Source organism: Populus alba, chromosome 14, assembly GCF_005239225.2.
Source record: "Populus alba chromosome 14, ASM523922v2, whole genome shotgun sequence".
Taxonomy (NCBI): domain Eukaryota; kingdom Viridiplantae; phylum Streptophyta; class Magnoliopsida; order Malpighiales; family Salicaceae; genus Populus; species Populus alba.
The window spans coordinates 3424853-3446134 of NC_133297.1; the positions used below are offsets into that span (position 1 = coordinate 3424853).

Below are 21282 nucleotides of genomic sequence, written 5' to 3' on the forward strand. Positions count from 1 at the left end.
CGGCTGGGAAGGAAGGATGGATTGTGAGGCTAGAAAAAAAAAAAATTATGATGATTGATAAATTCCAACAAGTAGAAAATTCTCCGAGATTCCACTCCCTTTCATTTTTAATTGCAGACAGGAGCTCCAAGGTCCTGATTACTGGGAGAATTATGAAGTTTGGCAGAGGGCATGACCGGAAGTTTCTTTACATATCATGTCAGGGTAACCTCTAATCTCAGTCAGGCGACCGATGGGATGGAAAGAGAGTCTGGGGGCCACAACCAACAATATCAGTAAACTGGTGGACGAGGCAAATTATGATCGAACTCTCAGCTTAAAAATCATCAGAGGCACGCATCAGTTCTTGATTCAAGTATTCTAAACAAGGACCACTGACTGCAGGGTCACTAACTTACAATTCAGTTGGGATAGATAATCTCCAGTGGCTGATGTCCATTCATCTGGAATAAAAACAGATAGCACACCAGCCTGAGATTGGGAAGAAGTTATGGACAGCCGCCATGCTTTGTTTCCTCGCTGTGACAAGCACATATGCAGAAGCAGACATGTTTTGGTGGTCGACGAGCTAAGAGAGACTCGTATGAAAACGAGGATGTCCTGCTTTGCAAATTCTTGTCCTAATGTGACAATACTATCCAAGTAACTGGAAATATCAATGGAGCAATCAATAGTTATGGCTAGAGAACAGGTGCAGCAGATACAGTGTGAAACATGCTCTACTTCCTCCTCCGTTTAGGAAAGACAAAAGCTAGTGCAAAGACAATGAAGGAGAGTCATATCTCTAACATCAAGGGTCTCTTAGCGGAGGGTGAAAACTTGTTCTTGGTTTCCAGCAACCATGGAAAGTTAAACCTAATGAAATTTGCATATTATCAAGAGAGCACAAGTTATCATCATGGACCAAAAACCTTCTCAGCTCCAAAAACCATTAACAGAAGGCAAGCATAACAATGGTTCATAAATTGGCATATAAACACCATCAAGATTCTACATAGCACCATATAGACCACCAAAGACATCAAGGAAACCATCAAAAAGATGCTAAGCATCACTAAAGATTTTCTGATATCCCTAGAACACAAACGTAAGCATACACTGTCTGAATAAAGTAGCTCATCTCAAGTGTAATTAGTCCACTAAACTTCCCTCGACAAAACATCCATGCCTGATAACCAAAATCATCCACTAAAATTGCCAAAAAAGGTATCTTCCTATCAACTTTGAAAAAGTTCTCTAGTTTATCTTCCTTCAAAACTCACAAGTCGTATGCACTGTCTATAGATTAAAATCAATTACATGTAAGACACTCATTCACTTAAAAATCACAATTCACAGGAAATTGACAAGCAAGAATCCAGCAGCATTGCTAATTCTAGAACTCAGACCTAGCAAAGCAAAACAAGAACAGGGTTGCTACCAAACTCAGTGAGTCATCCGCAAAGCTGTCTATATTTGTAACATGCTTCTATTAAGCAAGCATAAAAGAAAGTTTTCAGAGTTATGTAAAGAACATACACAAATGGAACTCAAAATAAATGTTTCATTAACTGCAAAATAAAGAAATATTTTCAGAATACCCCTGATGAGAAGTTAATGCTTGCACTGAGAACAGACAATTTAGCATGTATCAGTGAAATCCAAGAAAAACTCGTTGATTGAATTGGCACTGGTTAACAGGCTCAGGCTAACAGGCAAATCAAAGCCAGATGAGGCTCAACCAGTCAACAAAAATCGGAAAGGGGACAAAAACTTAAATCACTTATTAGGGGACCAACATTTTGAAATCAACCACGTTTTTGTGGCTCCTGTGAACCTTTTGGCTACATCTAAATCACCTGATAGGTTGAGCAAATCCTGGTGAACGATCTATAACCACTTTAAAGCAGATGTGTTTAGACCTGGTTAAGACAAGCTGCAAGAGAATGTACCATATATAAGCTAATATACCATATTACAAGAGGACTGAAACCCTATTGGAAAAAAAAAGTGGTAAATACAGTGACAGCAACATCGTTTTACTCCCAAGTCTTGCAGTACAAGAAGAAAAACATGTGAGTTGCATTCCATGTACTTGTGACACACAAAAGAAGCTACAAGACACTGGTTATAGACAATTTCCTCAATATGAGAAAAGGGAAAAGGAAAAAAGAAACACAGAATGCACTAACAGAAGATGGCCAGCCATAAGCATCTGTTAGCAGTTTAAGCTCTGAAAGAAGATTTGCTCTCATTGCCAAATAAGAGCAAGCAAAACACAAAAACCAATGAATAAAAGCAGCCTCTTCAGATAATAATCTTGCTGTCCTTGACCTTGGTGCCGATGATATCCACGTGGATGCCCACCATGAAATGAATGAAATCCATAAGGAAAGCCAGCAGCCGGACCATACATGGCAGCATTAGGAAATCCATGCACTTGAAGGTTAAAAAGTGAAGGAATTAGACCACCAAAAGCAGCAGAAAATGTGAAATTCCCAGACCTAGCAGCTGCCGTTGGTGCAAAACCTCCCAATCCTCCCGTTAATCCAAATCCATGTTGGCCAAAATGATTTGGTTCTGGGGGAGGAGCAGTTTCAGGTCGCTGCCCTGCAGGCCGGTTAGGAATGTTAACACCAGGAATGGACTTCGATCTTGGGTCAGTCGATGTTTTCCCTCTACCATACAAAGGAACCAACTTCTCCTCTTCCACTAGAGCCTTGCAAACCGGACATTCTCGGGACTTCGAGTGAAAGTGAAGCCATTTGTAGAGACAAGGCCAGCAGAAAAGATGGCCACATAATGTCACAATCGGATCCTGAGCTAAGTCAAAGCAAATATTGCATTCAAAATCACCAGCATCACCATTTCCATTGCTGCTAGTAGATGAAGGGTTTTGAGGAACCCCACTTGTTGATTCCCCAAAGCGACTTCCCATCTCTGAAAACCCAGCAAAATCCCTATAAATCACATAAAAAATAAAAACATTAATCAACACCAACAACAATATCAAATTCCCTACACAGCACAGTTTTCCCAGACTTGAAACCTTAACATAGCAAAATCAGGATGCTGAAGTATATGAACAAATCATAACTGTTGAAAGACTCTATCTTTACACGACAAAAGGTCCAAGAATTTAGAAAAGATCAAAGGGTTTTGTGTTGGAGCCCAGATTTTTATGCAATTTTAATTTTACTATGGCATCATTTTCAATTAACCACACAAAAAGTTAAATATAATTCAAGCCCCCGTATTATAATCAGGACAGGACAAAAAACCTGCTAAATTCAAACACTAGATCATCAGATCTCTATCTTAAACTATTAATTCCTGGTCAAATTAAACAACATATAGATTATAAGACTAATGCCATAATTCTAGAAGATCAATACAATCACAATTCAGCAAAAGGGCAAGAGGGAAAATCTGATTAGAAGAGATTCAGAGACCGAGACTGACCTTTTTGAATAGAGATGCGTATCAATTGATTCAAGACGGAGAATGCTGAAGGCTATGCGTATCAATTGATTTTTCTTTTTATCTACTTTTCTTTTACGCTAAAATATTGGACTTGTTATTATGACCGGAGTTAAGCATTTATCTATGTGTACGGTGTTAGTTATTATTTTTTTAATTTTTAAAAATTTATTTGTAATATCAATACATCAAAACAATTTAAAAATATCAAAAAATAATTTAAAATAAAAATAATAAAATTTAAATTTAAATTTTTTTAAAAAATATTTTTAAAACACAAAAAAAAATAAACAGCAACTAAAAATCCTTTTTAAAAATATATATTTTTAAATTAACAATTCATAAAATATACTGCAATGCTAAACACACATTAAATTTCATACAATTTGATTTTTTTATTTTAATTTCATTCTCTACATTTTTAACCATATATTTTACAATTCAGTTCAATAGATATTTTAAATAGTATTTTATTATTATTCTGAAATATAAAAAAGAGATATGGCAGGGACAAAAACATATTTTATTAACAAAATAAAGAATAAGATATAAAAATAAATCTATTATCAAAATAATATTGAAATGAATTTTTATACATCTAATAATATAGAGTATAAATAAAACATGTTTTTAAAGATTATTTTTATTTTTATTGTCCATGTTTCTTTTATTATAGAACAATAATCAAACGATAAGTGACCACCACTCACGATAATTAACGAAAAGAAAAAATAATTACATAAATAAGAAGTTGAAGAATGATATTAGGATAAAATCTGTAGCAGGACTCAACAAAGACATAATCTAGAGTGGGTGGACCAAATGCACCGTCTAAGTTCCTACCCTTCAGCCCAGAGGTGTTAGGAATTTTCTATTCTCCACTTGGCAAACATCTAATGGTTTATGTTGAGTTTCTTATATGAACCGTTGGATATAGACGCTTTGACGTCGATGATTTGTTTTGACCGTTAGATGATGACTTTGGAGGTCATTCAATACGGTGCCTTTATTTCCGTGTCCTGGCAGTAATAATTTAAGTCGATATTTATTAAAAAAACAAAAAAAAACAAAAAGTCGTTTTTGGCTGCTGTTAGCAAACTGCCATCCTCGTCCTAGGAATCTCTTCACTACGTCATTCAAGGATAAATTTAAGACTGGGTCGTGGATTTAATGTTTACGTTATTTTGATGTTTTTTTAAAAGTATTATTTATTTAAAAATTTATTAAAATATTTTTTATATTTTTATTAATTTTTTTGTATTAACACACAAAATAATTAAAAAAACATTAAAAAACTAATTTGATATTTTTATAAAGTGAAATATATTTTTTTTAAAACACGTCAAAAAATAAAAGTCTTTGCACCTCTAAAAACTTTATATATTTTTTGGTATTAAAATACAAGATATTTTTAAAAGTATTTTTTAATTGAAAAATATTAAAATAATATTTTTATTTATTTTTAACATTATAAAATCATAAAAAAAAAAAACTTCAAAAAAAAATAAATTGAAGCTCAGAAACTAACACACACTTTAATTTGAATTATAATAAATTATGAAATATTTTTTTTCAGTGTCGGAAAAGGTTGGCTCAGCACACGTGCTCTTGAAAGGTAGGCGCTCGCATTGTCTGATTCTTCTTGTTCTCACCGCCCCCTTAAAAAGAGTGAAACTGGAGGGAGTCAACATCTTTTTTTCTTTATAAAATTAGACATCTTGACAGAGATTTGAGGATTGAAAAGGAATTAGCGTGTTTGTCATTCCGGTAAAAATATAGTTTTTTTTTTTAAATCTTGATTTTTTAAATAAATATTTTTTATTTTTATATGTTATATTAAAAATAATTTTTTAAAAAATTAATATATTTTTATATAAAAATATTTTTAAAAAATAATCATTACAATATTATTATTGAGAATTGTTATTGATTTAAGACAATTAATTTCATTGAATCTATTTTGTGCTCAACGGATATTATATTACCTAAAAATACATATATTCATGCTCTCTGTGTTTTTTTTTTTTTTTTTTTTTTTAATTGTCGAGAAATAAAACCAAAAAATACTGCTTAATCTTGGAAACATCGAGTGAATTTTTCCAGGCGAACAAATAAACATCAAGAGAGACACCTTGTTGATTCATGCGAAAGCTTAGGTTATTGAGATATATAAATTACATTATGTTAATGTATCAATCTCAATCGCAATCAATATGTTAATATATGTTTACTTTTCTTGGTAGAATAATAAATATGCTAATGCATCAATCGCATTCACTTGAATATGAACATGATAATCATGTAAGCTGGGATTGTTAGAGATATTTCAGGACATTATATTATGTAATAAATTATTAAATATTTTTATTTATCATTTCATGACAATTTATCTTATTATTTAATCACTTGGTTAATTATCTCTTATATATATATATATATATATATATATATATATATATATATTAGACCAGCTTACATGCACTTCAACTAATTTTATAAGTCCTGAAGTTAACGACTATGTAAGTCTCCAGTGGCCTTAAGTTTTGTAGGACTCAAATTAATGATACCTAGACAAACACATAACTTGACCAATTAAACTATATCCCTCGAGGTTATCCTATGATAATATTAATTACTAACATTGTTGTATCACGACTCAAAAAGTATATTATTACTTTTAAAGTAAAATAAATGTTCAATTCATAAGAAGTAAATAATCATAAATTGTTTAATGAATTTACTAAATAAATTGTAAGAAACTAATGGGTCATGGTTTCTCGAATCAACCTTATTTAAAAGATAATGAGCGAAACTTATAACTTAAAATGAGGTTATGTCATTTTCTGGTATCCAACCCCAATTAGGTTGGAGTACACCCACGCCCAACTCTACGTTAGGCGTACGGACGTCACTGCCCAGCTCCATGTTGGGCCCCGACACGACCACGTCTAACTCCACGTTGGACCTGGACACGTCCCTGCCCGACCCCATGTTGGGCTCCGATGCTACCGTATCCAACTCCGTGTTGGACTTAGACGCGTCCCCGCCCAGCCCCATGTTGGGCCCGAACGAGTCCACACCCAACTCCACGATGGGTCTGGACGTGTCTATGCCCCGCCCCATGTTGGACCTGGACGAGTCCACGCCCAGCTCCACGGTGGACCTGGATACGTCTATGCTCCATTTTCTCCCCGACTTTGGGCGTGGGTTGAGCCCAACATCCCTAAAATTAGGTGCATAACTGACGGGTCACTCTACACCAAACCCCTCGTACTCTGGGTCTGAGTTAGTAATTATGATACCCATCACATCCTATTAAATATGAACAAGTAGCCAATGCTTATATTAATTAGATGTGATGGCAAGGACAATTGAATAATATTATTTTACTGTTATAAGATTACATCTCTATCCCTCCTACATTGTATGAAGCAAGTTAAGTAAGATAATATAAAATGAAGTATTAATATACATGAAGGGCTTTGAAACCTTATACTATGAGACAAAAACACATTCTTTGCTTCTTTTTCCTTAATTCTACATCTTTTTTTCTTTTTTTTTCTCTAATCTTCATAAAAGCTCATTAATATTTTCATTAATGCATTTTGTTACATAAAAAATACATTGTACTGACTTGATCTTCAAAGGGTCTCCCATCAACACCCCCGAGAGATTTTGTACTGGTATTTTTTCAAGAAGAGATTAACATCCCAGAAGAGATCCATTAAAGAAAAAGCCATTGCAGTCTTGAAGTGAAGGTCATAGAACATACTATTAATGATGTGCAAGGATCTCTAGGAAATAAAAATACTCCGGGTGATTTTTATAGCCTAGTTAGAAACTATTTTATCCTTTTGTAGTTTGACTAATTCCTCGTAATGCAATGGTTACAGACAAATAAATACAAATTTAATAGTAAAAAATCCTTGTTATTTCAGAGAAAAAAATTGTTTTAGTTATAAACAAACATACAAGAGTGATTACAAGACAATAAATACTTATATTTATTATGTTACAAATATTATTTTATTATTTCCTGACTTCAAAGGTATATTTTATTTTATAAACATGCAATGTAATTAAGATATAGTAAATTGAAATCATAACAAAAAGATTATAAATCTAAATTATAACATGCATATTAAACTTGTAATTGATATCAGAACAAGGTCTTACCATGCATATTAATCATACAACATATCATTATATAAACTAAAGCTTAACCAAATAAAAATATTTATTTATTAAAATACTTTAAAATTAATAAAAATTTATTATTGTTGATGATTTTTTATTGTCCTTTAAGCTTTAATGCTCATCGCTTAGTGTAAATGTTTCAATGAGTTTTTCAAGATTCCAATAATTTTTCTTTGGTGGGGAATTCTTAAATAAGATCCAACAAATTTTGCTGAACAATACACAATCTCTCTCTACAAAAGATTAATCTAAGACCTCAATAATCTCAATACCTCTCTACATATACATAAACCCAAGCTTTAGAGTAGAAAAACATAATGGAATAACAAGTTTTTTTTTCATGAAAACCAATTACAAGTACAGAAAATAACAAAAAAAAAATTCTTGAATCCCACAATATTTATAATTCATAAAATAGTTAATGAATATTCAAATTCATGAAACATGTTCATGAATACTTTTATCCCTATCACATAATTAATGTTTGCTTCATGTACCAAGATGCTTCATGTAATAAAAATAAACTATTAATCAAATAAATTTTTAATAATTTTCATTAACTAAACTCAAGCCCAAACTCATAAGTCTATATCCACAAAATTATTTTATATTTAAAATTAAGAATAATTTCTTATTCATCTTTAATTAATTTTTAAAATATGTTAATATTTTATATTAAAATAACCATATTGAATTCTTTTAATCATAAATGTGAGTGGGTCCCACGTGTATTTTGGCCTTAAAAATCACGGTATATATTTTATAAACCAATTTTAATAGTATTTTAAAGGTATAATCGTTGGAGTAAAGGTTTGAAATGTGAATGTTTTAAAAAAATAGTTCAAATTCAATTAAATACAGCTTAAAATGGGTTGAAAAAAACACACTCAAAGAAATAAGTTTTTTGTCTCCATTTTGAATTTGGTTTTTGAAAATAAAAACATGAAATGAAAAACGATACCGAATATGCTCTTAATTTTCAAACCCATGCCTCTGTTTCTTCTAGTATAGTTGTTAGGGTATCTCCATGAGCAATAACCACAAAAATGGCTGGTCTTCAACAGTTTTTTGATATTCAACAGGATAGCCAAAAGAGATGCTAAAACAGCTCTTGTCAAGATAAAAAAAAAAAAAAGTCATTGGCACGATAGGTAAGGAAGTTTGCTTTATGTTTTTTTTTATAAAAAAAAATTCTATCATCGTCAATTAATTTTTTTTAAATGTATCGGATCATTGTGGAAATGTGCTTTTAAAATTATATGAAAAAAACTTGATCCCAATTGACTCCGAATTGAAAAAAAAAAAAAAAACTCCTTATCGTTAGAAAAAACTATAATGTTTACCGAATTTATATGAAACATGCAAGAAAAATTGCATTTTACAAATTTTATTTTATTTGAATTAAAAACACAACATGGATGATAATAATTTTTTCAAGAGATTTGTTTTTCTTGTCCTTATATAAACATCACATCTATCAGGAAAATTATTTATGCCTCCTATCTTTATGTAAAAGAAAATAATACATACAAACAATTCCTTTTCTTCTTCTTGCTAACATATCTTAAACTTGCTGAAGGTTCTACAGGATTGACCAACTACTTATCCAATAATATCTAGAAGGTTTCCCATATATATATATATATAGGTTGCTTTCCGTAACAATATACATTGGAGAAACAGGAAAATCCATAACATAAACACAAATCTCGACGACCCAGGATCACCACGCCAATAATTGAGAAAAGTTGTGTTAAGAAATCTTCCAACTTTTCTTTTTCGGTCATCACTATATGTATCATACGCCGCCGAATGACGGTGTCGACATTTCAGTAGCCGTGGTCCAAATATTTGTAACCGTTGTTCATCTCCACCTTACATCATCGCTGCCAGTAAATGTAGCAACACATAAAACTCAACCCAATTGTCTTCTTCTTTCTCCATTTCGATTCATGACCGGTCTCCAACAATACCAAGAAAATTCTCAGCTTGAAAAAATCATAACTTTCCCGTCAAAAGCACCAGGTTCACAATTTCCAGGGTTTTCTAACAGCACAAGTTTTCATGTCATCAGATTGACAATTCTCCAGGGTTGTAATCAAACATGAGACTATCTATAATACAGAGCACCAAATATTGGCTATCAGAGCACCCATCGATTGTTAACTTCCGATGGAGCCCGACCGAATCATGGGGTTCCACGTGGTCTTTTCTCTTCTCCGCCATCACCATCTACATCATTTCTGCCGCCATCCTCCACCTTGTGGTCTCCTTAATTCTCCGCACTAACCGCCGTGTCCCACTTGGCCCAATCCCAGCAATACACAGCCTGGCAATGGTGATGGCATCGGTTGTGATTTTTGTTGGCATTCTTCTTTCAACCGCTGCTGAGATTCGTGACACGCGCTGGTTCTGGCGGCGCACCAAGACCACCACGGCTTTCCAGTGGCTCCTCTGTTTCCCTCTCGGCACCCGACCCTCTGGCCGCGTCTTCTTCTGGTCCTACATTTTCTACCTCTCTCGATTCCTTCATTTATTACGTACTTTTTTAACAGTCCTGGAACACCGTAAACTCACTTTCTTTACCTTGTTCAATCAATCCATACTTTTGTTCATGTCATTTCTCTGGCTTGAATATTCTCAGTCTTTTCAAGTCTTGGCTATCCTTTTAACAACGTTGTTGTACTCTGTCATTTATGGGTACCGGTTTTGGACAGCAATTGGGCTTCCAAGAGCTTGTTTCCCTTTTGTAGTGAGGTGTCAGGTTGTGTTGTTGGGTTGCAATTTGGTTTGCCATTTTGGGGTGCTTTCGTTGCATATATTGAAAGGAGGGTGTAATGGAATTGGAGCTTGGGGGTTTAATTCTATGCTAAATGCTGTGATTTTGTTGTTGTTTTTGAAGTTTTATCTGAAGATGTATTCGAACAAGAGAAAGGGCGGTTCCTTGAGTGAACTTAAGGGTTCTTCAAGGCATTTGCATTCTGGCTCGGAGAAGCGGGACAATAAGGGTAGTTGATGGATTGAGATTAACGAGTCTCCCCTTAGCTTTCTTTTTGCTTCTCTCTTTTTTTTCTAATAATTTTTTATTATGATTTTTCTTGTTTCAGTTCTTGAGTTTTTGTTCTCTGATTATTCAGACAAAAGTGTAATTGTGCTAGGTACTAAAGTGTACGTGATCGGATTCATGTTAGAGGCCTTTCATGTTAGGCTCCGTTTGTTTGCAGGAAAGTGAATTCCTTTTGGAAAGTGAAAAAGTATTCCTGTTACGTTCAATAAAAAAATAAAAAAATGATAAGGAAAAAGCAAATAGCAAATGACCAAAATATGAAATTCGATCTTTTCTTGTTTCCGGAAAAACAAACACAGCTAAAAACTTTCCGTTGACTAGAAATTGACCTGACCACTTTCCTAATAAGTTTATGGTTTCCCGGAAACTACTTTGGCCTTAGTCTAGTTGTTACTTTTTAGTTGCAAAGAAAAGAGGAGAGTTGTGATTCGAGCAAGGTCAGCTATTTCAATTGGTCAGCCATGGAAAAAGCAAGACTTGTTTAACTCGATCCCATTTAGAAGCTATTTTTTATTCAATGGTGATGTCCCTTTCTTTGTTCAATCCCTTGAACAATCCACCAGATGCTTTTATCGTTTCCAAATGCAGGGAAGCTTCTTCTGTCCGAGACAAGTTCGAAGTCCAACCTCTCGATCTTGCTTTAGAAATTGCTGTGGTCAATGTCATGCTTTGTCCTTACGGGGGCACAGTAGAAAATGAACCAATTACTAGCCACAATTAATCCACCTTAGGTGCTATTCTTCTGGTTCTCAAATGGTGACTAGAAAACTAAAAAAAAACCCATCGTGCTTTCACACTAAGAGACAGCTTAGATGTGTTGTAATGAATTTTTTTTAAGATGTTTTTTTTAGAAATATATTAAAATAATATATTTTTTTATTTTTTAAAATTAATTTATGACATCAAAACTATTAAAAAAACTTAAAAAATAAATTTCAAGAAAATAAAAAGTTTTGTAAACTTTGTTTGGTATGCATTTCCAAATAGGACGAAATGCATAATTGTTTTCGCATTTTATGTGACCTTTTTAACTTAAATCAAACGGTAGATGAAATGTGACAGAACAATGTACATGACAAGCCCACGCCTGCCATCTTTTTTGAGCCCAAGTTATGCACAAGCAAGAGCCCGGTATTGGGCCCGACATTAAGATGGTCAACCTCTACATCCAGGACTTCCACGCCCGGATAGGGAAATGGAAGAGCCCATAAGGAACGCATAAACCCCAAGGAGATTCGAAGAGGCCCAAATAGTATTCCTTTCTCGAAGGCCCAATTTACCCAGGAGACTTAAGAGTAGCATTGCACTTGTGGGGGAACTCGACTCGGATCTAGCATCCGGGTAAGCCTAGCCTAATGAATGTCTCGCACGATAGTGGTTGTCACGCTTACACTTGGCAAGCTGTTAACATGGCAAGATTTTTATCTTAAATAAAAAACCACCATCATTACGGGTTAATATCTCATATAATTGCCCATAGATTAGGATATTTGAGAGATTGGCGTGTTGACTCTTTTTTTTTAATTTACAATCCCTTTAATATATAAAAAGCCGTCATCAAAAATAAGTTTTACATGCTTTTTATTTTTTTATATTTTTTCTATCTCGTAAAAAAAAGAGCAAATCACACATTAGCACACCTTTATCCTAAACACACAAGTTGTCAATTCTAAAAAAAATATTAAGTTCTCTTGCATTCGTGTCCCCATTTATAAAAGTTTACATTTATCCTGTACTTTTACTTACTTAAATATTAAAAAAATCCCTTTCATACCATAGATTACCAACCAACCACTTCTTCACGGCTCTCCAAACCCATTAATTAGATATGAAAAGGGCCTAAAATCTATAAAATTCTTCTCCAAACTTCGTCGGTATACATCATTCTTTAATCTGACTAAGCGACCGGCAGAGTTTTTTCTTTATTTGATTTTTAGCACTTTCAAAAAAAATATTGGATAAAACAATACAATACAAAAAACATAAAGGAAAATAAAGAAAATCACATATGATATCTGCAATTTATAAGCTGTAAGTATTATTTACAGACTCTTTCAAACTCTAAAATAGACTAGCATAATTTACAATAAAAAAAAGAGAGAGAGAGAGAAAATCATAAGGAAAGAAAGGGGAAAAAAAATATGGAAACATACCAAAATTCTGACGACAACACCATCGGTATCATTGAAAATATATCGATGAGACAAATACAACGACAGAAAAAAAAAATCACAAACAGTGACTAGAGTGGGCCACACAAACAATCCAAATATGTCGAGACTCATTTACCTTCGGATGACTTGTGTTACATACTTGGATCACCGCCGATGACCTTCCATGGTGTTTTTAAATTTATCTTATCAATATCTTTTTAGTAATACTATTAGTGTCATTGTCAGAGCTTTAACAAGTTTGCAAGGTTTTTTTTTGTCTCTCCCCTCCTCATAACTCTTGACAAGATAGGAGAGAGAACAAATAAAAAAAAATCTTGAAGACATATCAAAATTCTAGTGAAGACACTACTGGTATTGTTTGAAATATCTTGACGAGATGAATCCAAAGAAATCATGGATGTCATTAATAGAGTTTTGATGTGCCTTTAAAATCTTTTTTTTATTATTTCCATGTTAATCTTTTTCATTTCTCTTTTTTATTTTTATTGTAAACTGTGCCAATTTATTTTTAGCGAGAGTTATAAGTAATATTATGACTCATGAGTCGAATATATCATATGCAATTCTCTAAATTGTTTTACTTTTTTATATATTTTTTGTATTTTTAATTTTAATTTTTTAAGTGCTGAATTACAAAAATACTCCCAACTTGCATCATGTCTGGAGAATTCAAACAAGAAAATACGAGGCTTCTAGATTTTTTTTTTCTCGTCTGGAAAGATCGAGGAAAAGACTACCTTGGAAAGACCGATATGAACATGAAATGGGAAGAAAATCTTGAACCCAACATTTTTACCCATCTAGAAACTGAAGATTCATTTAAGCATATGGTATTAATTTACTAACACCGTATCTGCTGAATAAATCTGCTGAGCTGTAAACTCATATTTAGCTGTAAAAACCACACCATTTATCTATTCCTATCTTTCTCCTTTCTTTACCTTTACAAAACACTTCTTTCGTTTCATTTTCGACCCTTCCAAAGCTCCCTTGTTTATTTATTCACTATCAATTATTATTTTAATATATTTTATTTATTCACTCGTAACCTATGAGATTAGCTAATTCAAAAGAAGCCCATCCTGGAAGCAAATCAGAGAAGGAATCAGGAAATCTCTGGCGGCTGCCGACCATCCGTACCATTATACAAACCTGAAATTCGGAGCCATAAAATAAAGCACGCTTAGCTGACTCGTTGCCGTTCTAGAAACCTGGTTAGCAACAAAAACACAAATATCTGCCTGGACAATTTAATTACCACGCAAGCTCTTTGGTTGGTAATTAACCCCCGACACATAGGTTTATTTTTATTTTTTTTCTATGTTCCAAAACGAAACTGCTGGAGCTGGAATACTAGGTGCCAGGTACTATATTTATAATTAATTTTATTTTATGAAAATAATTAATTATATTTTATCAGTTATCATCTTAAATTTATCTCAAGAAAAAGATAGATAATCACAGAGATAAAAAAATATATATATTAAATTCACATCTCATCTAAAATAATAAAAATATATCTTACTAGAATTTTTATCTTCTAGTTATTCTATTTATTTTTTAAAAAATTAATAGAATATTACTAATTAAAATTTAAACATTATAAAATTACTCATTTTAATCAGATCTACCTAGTTTAATTTTTTTTTAAAAACCAGATTTTTTTAAAAATAAATTGACATCTGACCTAGCATTAAATTGAATTGAGTATAATAAGATTGATAATTATTTAAAGTGTGTTTAAAGAATTCGGTAAAAATTAATGTTTGTTTATGAAACACATGAAAAAAAACATTAAAAACAAGAAAATCTAACTTTTATAAGTGAGATTTTTGCATAAAGATAAATTGTAATTAATATCCTAACAAACTTTATTTAATATTGTGTTCGGATTATATAAAATTTAATTTTTTTTTGTTTAAATTTTATTTTATATTTTTAAATTGTTTTAATAAGTTAATATTAAAAATATTTTTTTAAAAAATAAAATATTATTTTAATATATTTTAAAATAAAAAAATACTTAAAAAATACCGAACACCTCTTTTTAATAAACTGATGCGATGCGGTGGGATTATCCTCTGGCCGATCTTTACGAATCTAGATGTCAAAATTCTTCCTATTTTATTGGCTTTGCCCTCTCTGTTACGCGTGCACTGCTCTGCTTGTTATCTTCTTCTCGATAAAAACTCAGTCTTCCATCTAAATAACAAAAATAAAAAATAACCGAGTCTTCGAATTAAAACTCTTTGACTCTCCCTCTCTCTCTAACCAGAGACCAGGTAACTCATCGTTCAATTCATTTTTACTTCAATTCACAGATCGTTTTCTTAATTTTATGCTGCTCTTTCAGATTCGAACTATTTAAGCTTAGAATGGGGTGTCTTCGTGTTTGAATTGATGGAATTTATGATTTTTGATGTTTAGGTTCCAATTTAATTATGAACGATATTGTCTTAGTCTTAGGAATGTGAATCTATCGGTTTTGAGGTTTAGAGAATGAGTAGGTGCTTGCTTAGGTTAACCAAAAAGGCAATTGTGTTGTTTATGAAAATCAGGACTGGATAGAATGTCTTACACTGGAATTGTTAATATAATTGTCTATGCTAACTGTAGTTTTAATTGAAGGACTATAGCTTGATGGCCGAGATTAACTTATGAATGTCATACAGTGGGAATTGTAGGTAATTACTACTTAGGATGTCTAGAGTCAACCATTATTTGTTTTGTATAGCAACCTTTACTTCTATGAAATCCTCACACAGTGAGGCTGAATCGCATCAAGTCTTCCATTTTTTGGGGAAAGGATGGGTGCACATGAATTTCTGTTTCACTGACATTCAAGAGCCTCAGTAGCCATGGTTTATTCACACGAGAAGGTTTTTATTGAAGAAAGCATGCAATCTTGTTTGTGACTTTACCATGGATTGACCTGTGAACTGGAGTTCTTGTGTTCATTTTTTAATTCCAGTTGGCTGTTTGACAATGATTAGCAGCATGGCATTATGTGCTCGTGCATTTTTTTTCTATATTTTGTTCTCATTTGGATTTTTAGCTTGTTCTTTGTAAAATAATGAGGTTGAGGAATATCTCAAATGATTCTTCAGGCACATTGTAATGCAGCTGGCATTGGAGGAGGTGGTTGCTATTGAATCTGGAAAGGAGATGGAAGAAACTTTCAAGCCTCTCAAATCCGATGATAGACTAAAGCATTACCCTTTAACTCCTTTTAGGTTGATAAGGGGTCTTATATGTTTGTTGGTGTATCTTTCTACTGCTTTTATGTTTGTAGTGTATTTTGCACCTGTTGCAGCTGTCTTGATGCGATTTTTCAGCATACACTATTGTAGAAAAGCAACATCCTTCCTCTTTGCTCTTTGGCTAGCTTTGTGGCCCTTTCTATTTGAAAAGATAAATGGGACCAAAGTTGTATTTTCTGGAGATTTAGTTCCACCTAAGGAACGTGTTTTGATAATTGCTAATCACAGAACTGAGGTTGATTGGATGTACTTGTGGAACTTAGCATTGCGGAAGGGGTGCCTGGGTTACATCAAGTATATCCTCAAGAGCAGCTTGATGAAACTACCTGTCTTTGGGTGGGGATTCCATATTTTGGAGTTCATTTCAGTAGAGAGGAAGTGGGAAGTTGATGAACCTGCCATGCGTCAAATGCTTTCGACTTTCAAGGATTCTCGAGATCCCTTGTGGCTAGCACTTTTCCCGGAAGGAACTGATTTTAGGTACTTTAATCTCCTATGTATTCTTTATGCAGGCATATTTACTCATAACATTAAGCTTAATTTTTATCAAATATATTTGGCTACTAAAATCAGATATCTTACATAGAGTAATTGGTGGGATATCCCTTTTTTAATATTTGGCAGTGAAGAGAAATGCCAGAAGAGCCAAAAGTTTGCCAGTGAAGTTGGACTTCCTGTGCTGGCAAATGTTCTACTTCCTAAAACAAGGGGTTTTGGCGTATGCTTGGAAGTTCTACAGAATTCCTTGGATGCAGGTTCTTTTCAAATCAATTTTTCTCCTGTCAGTGCGGTGGTCATATGCTATATATATATATATATATATATATTTGATTTGATTCCATACTGTTTTAAAAAGCAGCCTGTCTCACTATCAGTGCATCACTGCTGCTAAGTATTACCTCATCAGTTCTGGAATTCTATTAAGTTCATCCCAACATCATGACCTTTATTGCTTGATGAGAAGAAATCAGTTTTTTCCTATCTTTTTATGGCTCCTTCTGCAAGTTACTATATACTTAATCATGTTTCTTATGCTGCAGTTTATGATGTCAGTATCGCATATAAGCACCAATTGCCTACCTTTCTGGACAACGTATTTGGGACAGATCCTTCAGAAGTTCACATTCATGTCCAGCGTATCCCTGTTAAGGATATCCCAGCTTCTGATGCCAAGGCTGCTACATGGTTAATGGATAGGTTCCAGCTCAAGGATCAGTTGCTTTTAGACTTCAAAGCTCGAGGCCATTTCCCTAATGAAGGAACTGAACAAGAACTTTCTACAGTGAAATGCTTGGTAAATTTCACTGTGGTAATTTTATTGACTGCATTGTTCATTTATCTTACATTTTTTTCATCCGTTTGGTTCAAAACATATGCGAGTTTAGCATGTGCCTACCTTGCTTCAGCTACTCACTTTAAATTCCGGCCATTACCCATTACAAATTTGATATAGCATTGCTTAGTGCAAGAAATTAATAGTTTTGCTATAGAAGATGGTCAGACTTACAGTTAACGTCTCTTGTGAACATAGAAGCAATATGATCAAATGTTCTATTTCAGTATACTGTTCTGATATATTGTTTGAGCACCATGACAGAACTGTTTGCTGCCTAGGTTTTAAAGAATGCAAGTTTACCGCCAAAATGTTTTGACATGAAGCATAGAAATGCTTCATCACTTGAATGCCCTGAAAACCATGGTGTTATTCGATGTAAAAAGTTAAGATGGAGCATAACAACCTTTGCTATTAGGCTGGGTTAGCTGTCAGCTCTAGTCCCCACCAAGAGTCAGCTCTCAAGTTCTTCTATGCTAGCTTGCACTTCCGTGCTGTAAAGAACCAGCTCTATCCGCTCAAGTTCTCTCTAAGAGTCAGCTCGGTAGTGCTTTTGTGGGCTGTGTAACTTGATTTCATACACTCAGGTTCTCTCTCTACTTCCTGGGTGTCAGTTCTCAGACAGGTTACGTTCCCTGTCCATGTCTCATACTCGCTTTTTGCATTAGAGCATAGTTTTAAAACCTGATCCGGTTCAAGGTTTGGGTTTTGATCGGATCGACTAGGTTATTTTTTTTTTAAATCAAAACGACATCGTTTTAGTAAAAAAAGCAAAAAAAAAAAAAAAATCAACGGATTTGAGGCTAAGTCTTGATCGGGCCATGCCGGGTTTTTTTTTTCCTTTGTTTTTTCTTTAGCTTAGCCTGATTTCAGCTTCAAGTCGGCCGGGTTCTAGTTCGACCCACCAATTTCAAAACTATACATTAGAGTTCTCAGAATAGGATCTCATCTCGGTGACAACCATCCTACTCCGAAGTTGCTAGCTTGCAGCTTCTGTGCTATAAAGAATCACCAGTACATCGGATTCGTTGGGCTGGATTTGGGCTATCTTAGATTCACACGCAAGATGTGGATTCAAGTCTTGTCTAGCCCAATACTAGGTATGTTGTCTTTCACCCAGGTCCAGTAAGAATTAGCAAAGCCCTGACCTCTCCAGCCCAGCCCATCAAATCTCTCTCTGTCTCTGAGTGCGTTTTTGTTTTTTTTTTCTCCTGATGCCGTGAAATTCGTGTCCTACTGTCCTGCCAAGCACACCATTTCCAAACTTAGGCTAAGTTTGTTTGCGGGAAAGTGAATTCCTTTTGGAAAGTGAATTCCGGGGAAAGTGAATTCCTGGAAAGTGAATTCCGGAAAAGTATTTTCTGATGTTTGGTAGTGTTATGGAAAATGAACTGGAAAACACTTTCCAGTGTTTGGTTATGTCATGGAAAATGAGCTGGAAAATAACTTATTAATATTTTATTTTTTTCAAGTTTATTAAAATAATGAGGAACAAATCTTACAAATTAAAAGTTGAATGATAATGAAATTGAAAAAAATATATAATTTCATAAATTATCTCCAAATAATAATCAAAATAATAGGGATCAAATTTAAAAAATTAAAAAAAAATTAAAAAATGAAGAAATTAAAATAATAATAATCAACATTTCATAAATTATTTCAAATAAAATAAGTAACAATCAAAAGAATGAGGATCAAATTTGATAAATAAAAAATTTCAATAAAAAAATGATAAGAAAAAAAGCAAATAGCAATTATAAAAATAAGGACCAAAGTTAATATAAAAATAAAATTTTAAGAGATGAAATTGAAAAATAAATATTCAAAACAAAATATATATAGTAATCAAAATTTTGAGGATCAAATTTGATATAATCAGCAAATAATGACATTTCTAAATTTTTCACAACTTCCGGAAAGTGTTTTCCCCTCAAATTTTTCAGGAAAACACTTTCCTGAAAACCAAGCCAAATTTTCCTTTTACTGGAAAGTGTTTTCCATTAACCAACTTTCCTACTGGCAAACAAACACAAGAAAGTTTGGAAAGTGCTTTCCCGGAAACTACTTTCCGGAAAACAAACACAGCTAAAAGGAAAACACTTTCCTGAAAACCAAGTCAATTTTTTTTTTGACTAAAATTGACTGGAAAGTGTTTTCCGTTGACCGGAAAGTGTTTTCCGTTGACCAACTTTTCTAATGACAAACAAACACAAGAAAGTTTGGAAAATGGTTTCCCGGAAACTACTTTCCGGGAAACAAACAAGGCCTTAGATGAATTGCGGTTTCTTCTGAAAGAGATCTGTTCGAGGTTTAGCAAAAGGAAAAATAAACTGATTTGCACTGGAGGGTTTGAAGCTTAGAGAAGATGAATGTTTTGTTGTGCACTTCAATCCATTGATTGTTGAACTAAAATGGGGAAAAAAAAGGTGGCGTTACTAGGATTTGCTTCAATAGAGAAGCAAGTGGGCCCAGCTTAGGATGCCTGTGTTACCATGACGATTCACTGCTGCATTACCTGCCCATATCTTCTGCTTACCGTTTCTCTACTCATCTTCTACCCCTTAACCCAATTTGTCAATTCCTTACCATCTGCATATTGAATAGACATGAAAACATTCCAAAAAAATGGGTCCTAGATGCCATCGCTGTACATGATAAAAACAGTTGCAGTCGATATGCCTTTTGTCATTTGTAGATCAACAACATTTGATCTTGTCAACAGAAGTAAGCAAAAAGAGAAGGGAAGTGGTTCAGAGTCACCAGATTCACCTGAATGACAAATCATTATCTGGTAAATTCGAAACATTTGGTTGGAACTATTTCAACCATATAAAATTTGTGTCCGTGTGTTAGGTTTCATATGAAACTGTGATGCGACGCGACCTTTCAACAAGAATTTCTAACCTGTTAGGTGACGACCCATCTTCCCTCTAACTAATCACATTATATTAGTTCATACATAGGCTGTCTTTTTTTCCTGCTTTAGACTTATAGCTGAAGCTCTCTAGTAAATAGATCAATACCACAATCATTTTAAAAATGCAATAGTTTGCCTGATTAAGCAGTGGATACACGTTTTTGGTGGGACAAAGATCCATCGTGTGATGAAATAGCTAGTATGGGACACAACAAGGTTACGTGTTGTTGTGTCTTTGTGTCAAAACAAGCAAGCAAACATTACATTGATGTTGTGTGAACTGAAAGGCTTTCTGATCTCTTAGCCGACAAGAATGGAGAGGTTTATTGCTGACCATATCTTGTGAAAGGAATGTGGACATTGAGCGATGATGAAGGTCGATACCGGCATGTACTTGCTTGTCACTAATTGATGGGGTCCTGTTACAATGACGAGATTGGAGCTCCAAACCTATTTAGAACATGAAAACAACAAATTGAGAGTAAACATGGAATCAAAGATAATAAAAGAGGTTAGTTTATACACTAGTTGTCAAGTAATTTCTAGTATAGACGATAGTGTTTCAATCCTCAGCTGGGACCATCCCCAGAAACATTTTATTTTACGTTTTCATTTTTGTTTTTTCAATCAAAACACATTTTTATTTTATTTTTATAAGAAGTAATAATCTAGCAGAGCTTGAATAAAATACGGGGAGGGGGGGATTTAGTGAGCTTGTTCCTGGGATGAAGAGGAAGCTAGCACATGCATGTTAACTGCCTTCGCCTCAGGACGTGTGAGAGTGGGAAGAAGTGCTGATGTTTGCCACGTGAAGGGTTAACCTTCAGCAATTTTTATGCTTCGATGTTCAAAACGAGCCAAATATTTCTGAG

The 21282-nt window shown here is 33.6% G+C and overlaps 3 protein-coding genes across 4 annotated transcripts; 2 read left to right on the plus strand and 1 right to left on the minus strand.

The window, feature by feature from the left end:
* Positions 1-1916: 1916 nt before the first annotated feature.
* Positions 1917-3571, minus strand: LOC118034143 (uncharacterized). Its single transcript, XM_035039353.2, has 2 exons — positions 3442-3571; positions 1917-2939 (listed from the first exon to the last, which is right to left on the minus strand). Exon 2 carries the CDS (start codon positions 2915-2917, stop codon positions 2231-2233), a length of 687 nt encoding a protein of 228 aa, XP_034895244.1. The 5' UTR covers positions 2918-2939; positions 3442-3571; the 3' UTR covers positions 1917-2230.
* Positions 3572-9344: 5773 nt separating this feature from the next.
* On the plus strand, positions 9345-10850 carry LOC118034142 (fatty acid elongase 3-like). The gene has a single exon (XM_035039352.2). It carries the CDS (start codon positions 9761-9763, stop codon positions 10670-10672), a length of 912 nt encoding a protein of 303 aa, XP_034895243.1. The 5' UTR covers positions 9345-9760; the 3' UTR covers positions 10673-10850.
* A 4118-nt stretch (positions 10851-14968) lies between these two features.
* LOC118034141 (probable 1-acyl-sn-glycerol-3-phosphate acyltransferase 4) lies at positions 14969-17719 on the plus strand. Of its 2 annotated transcripts, none has more exons than XM_035039350.2 (4): positions 14969-15179; positions 16005-16637; positions 16782-16912; positions 17198-17719. In XM_035039350.2, the coding sequence occupies exons 2-4, from the start codon at positions 16015-16017 to the stop codon at positions 17608-17610; spliced, it is 1167 nt and encodes a 388-aa protein (XP_034895241.1). In that variant the 5' UTR covers positions 14969-15179; positions 16005-16014; the 3' UTR covers positions 17611-17719. The 2 variants fall into 2 exon arrangements, with proteins under 2 accessions (XP_034895241.1, XP_034895242.1); XM_035039351.2 differs by having other exon boundaries at positions 16021-16637.
* Positions 17720-21282: the final 3563 nt, after the last annotated feature.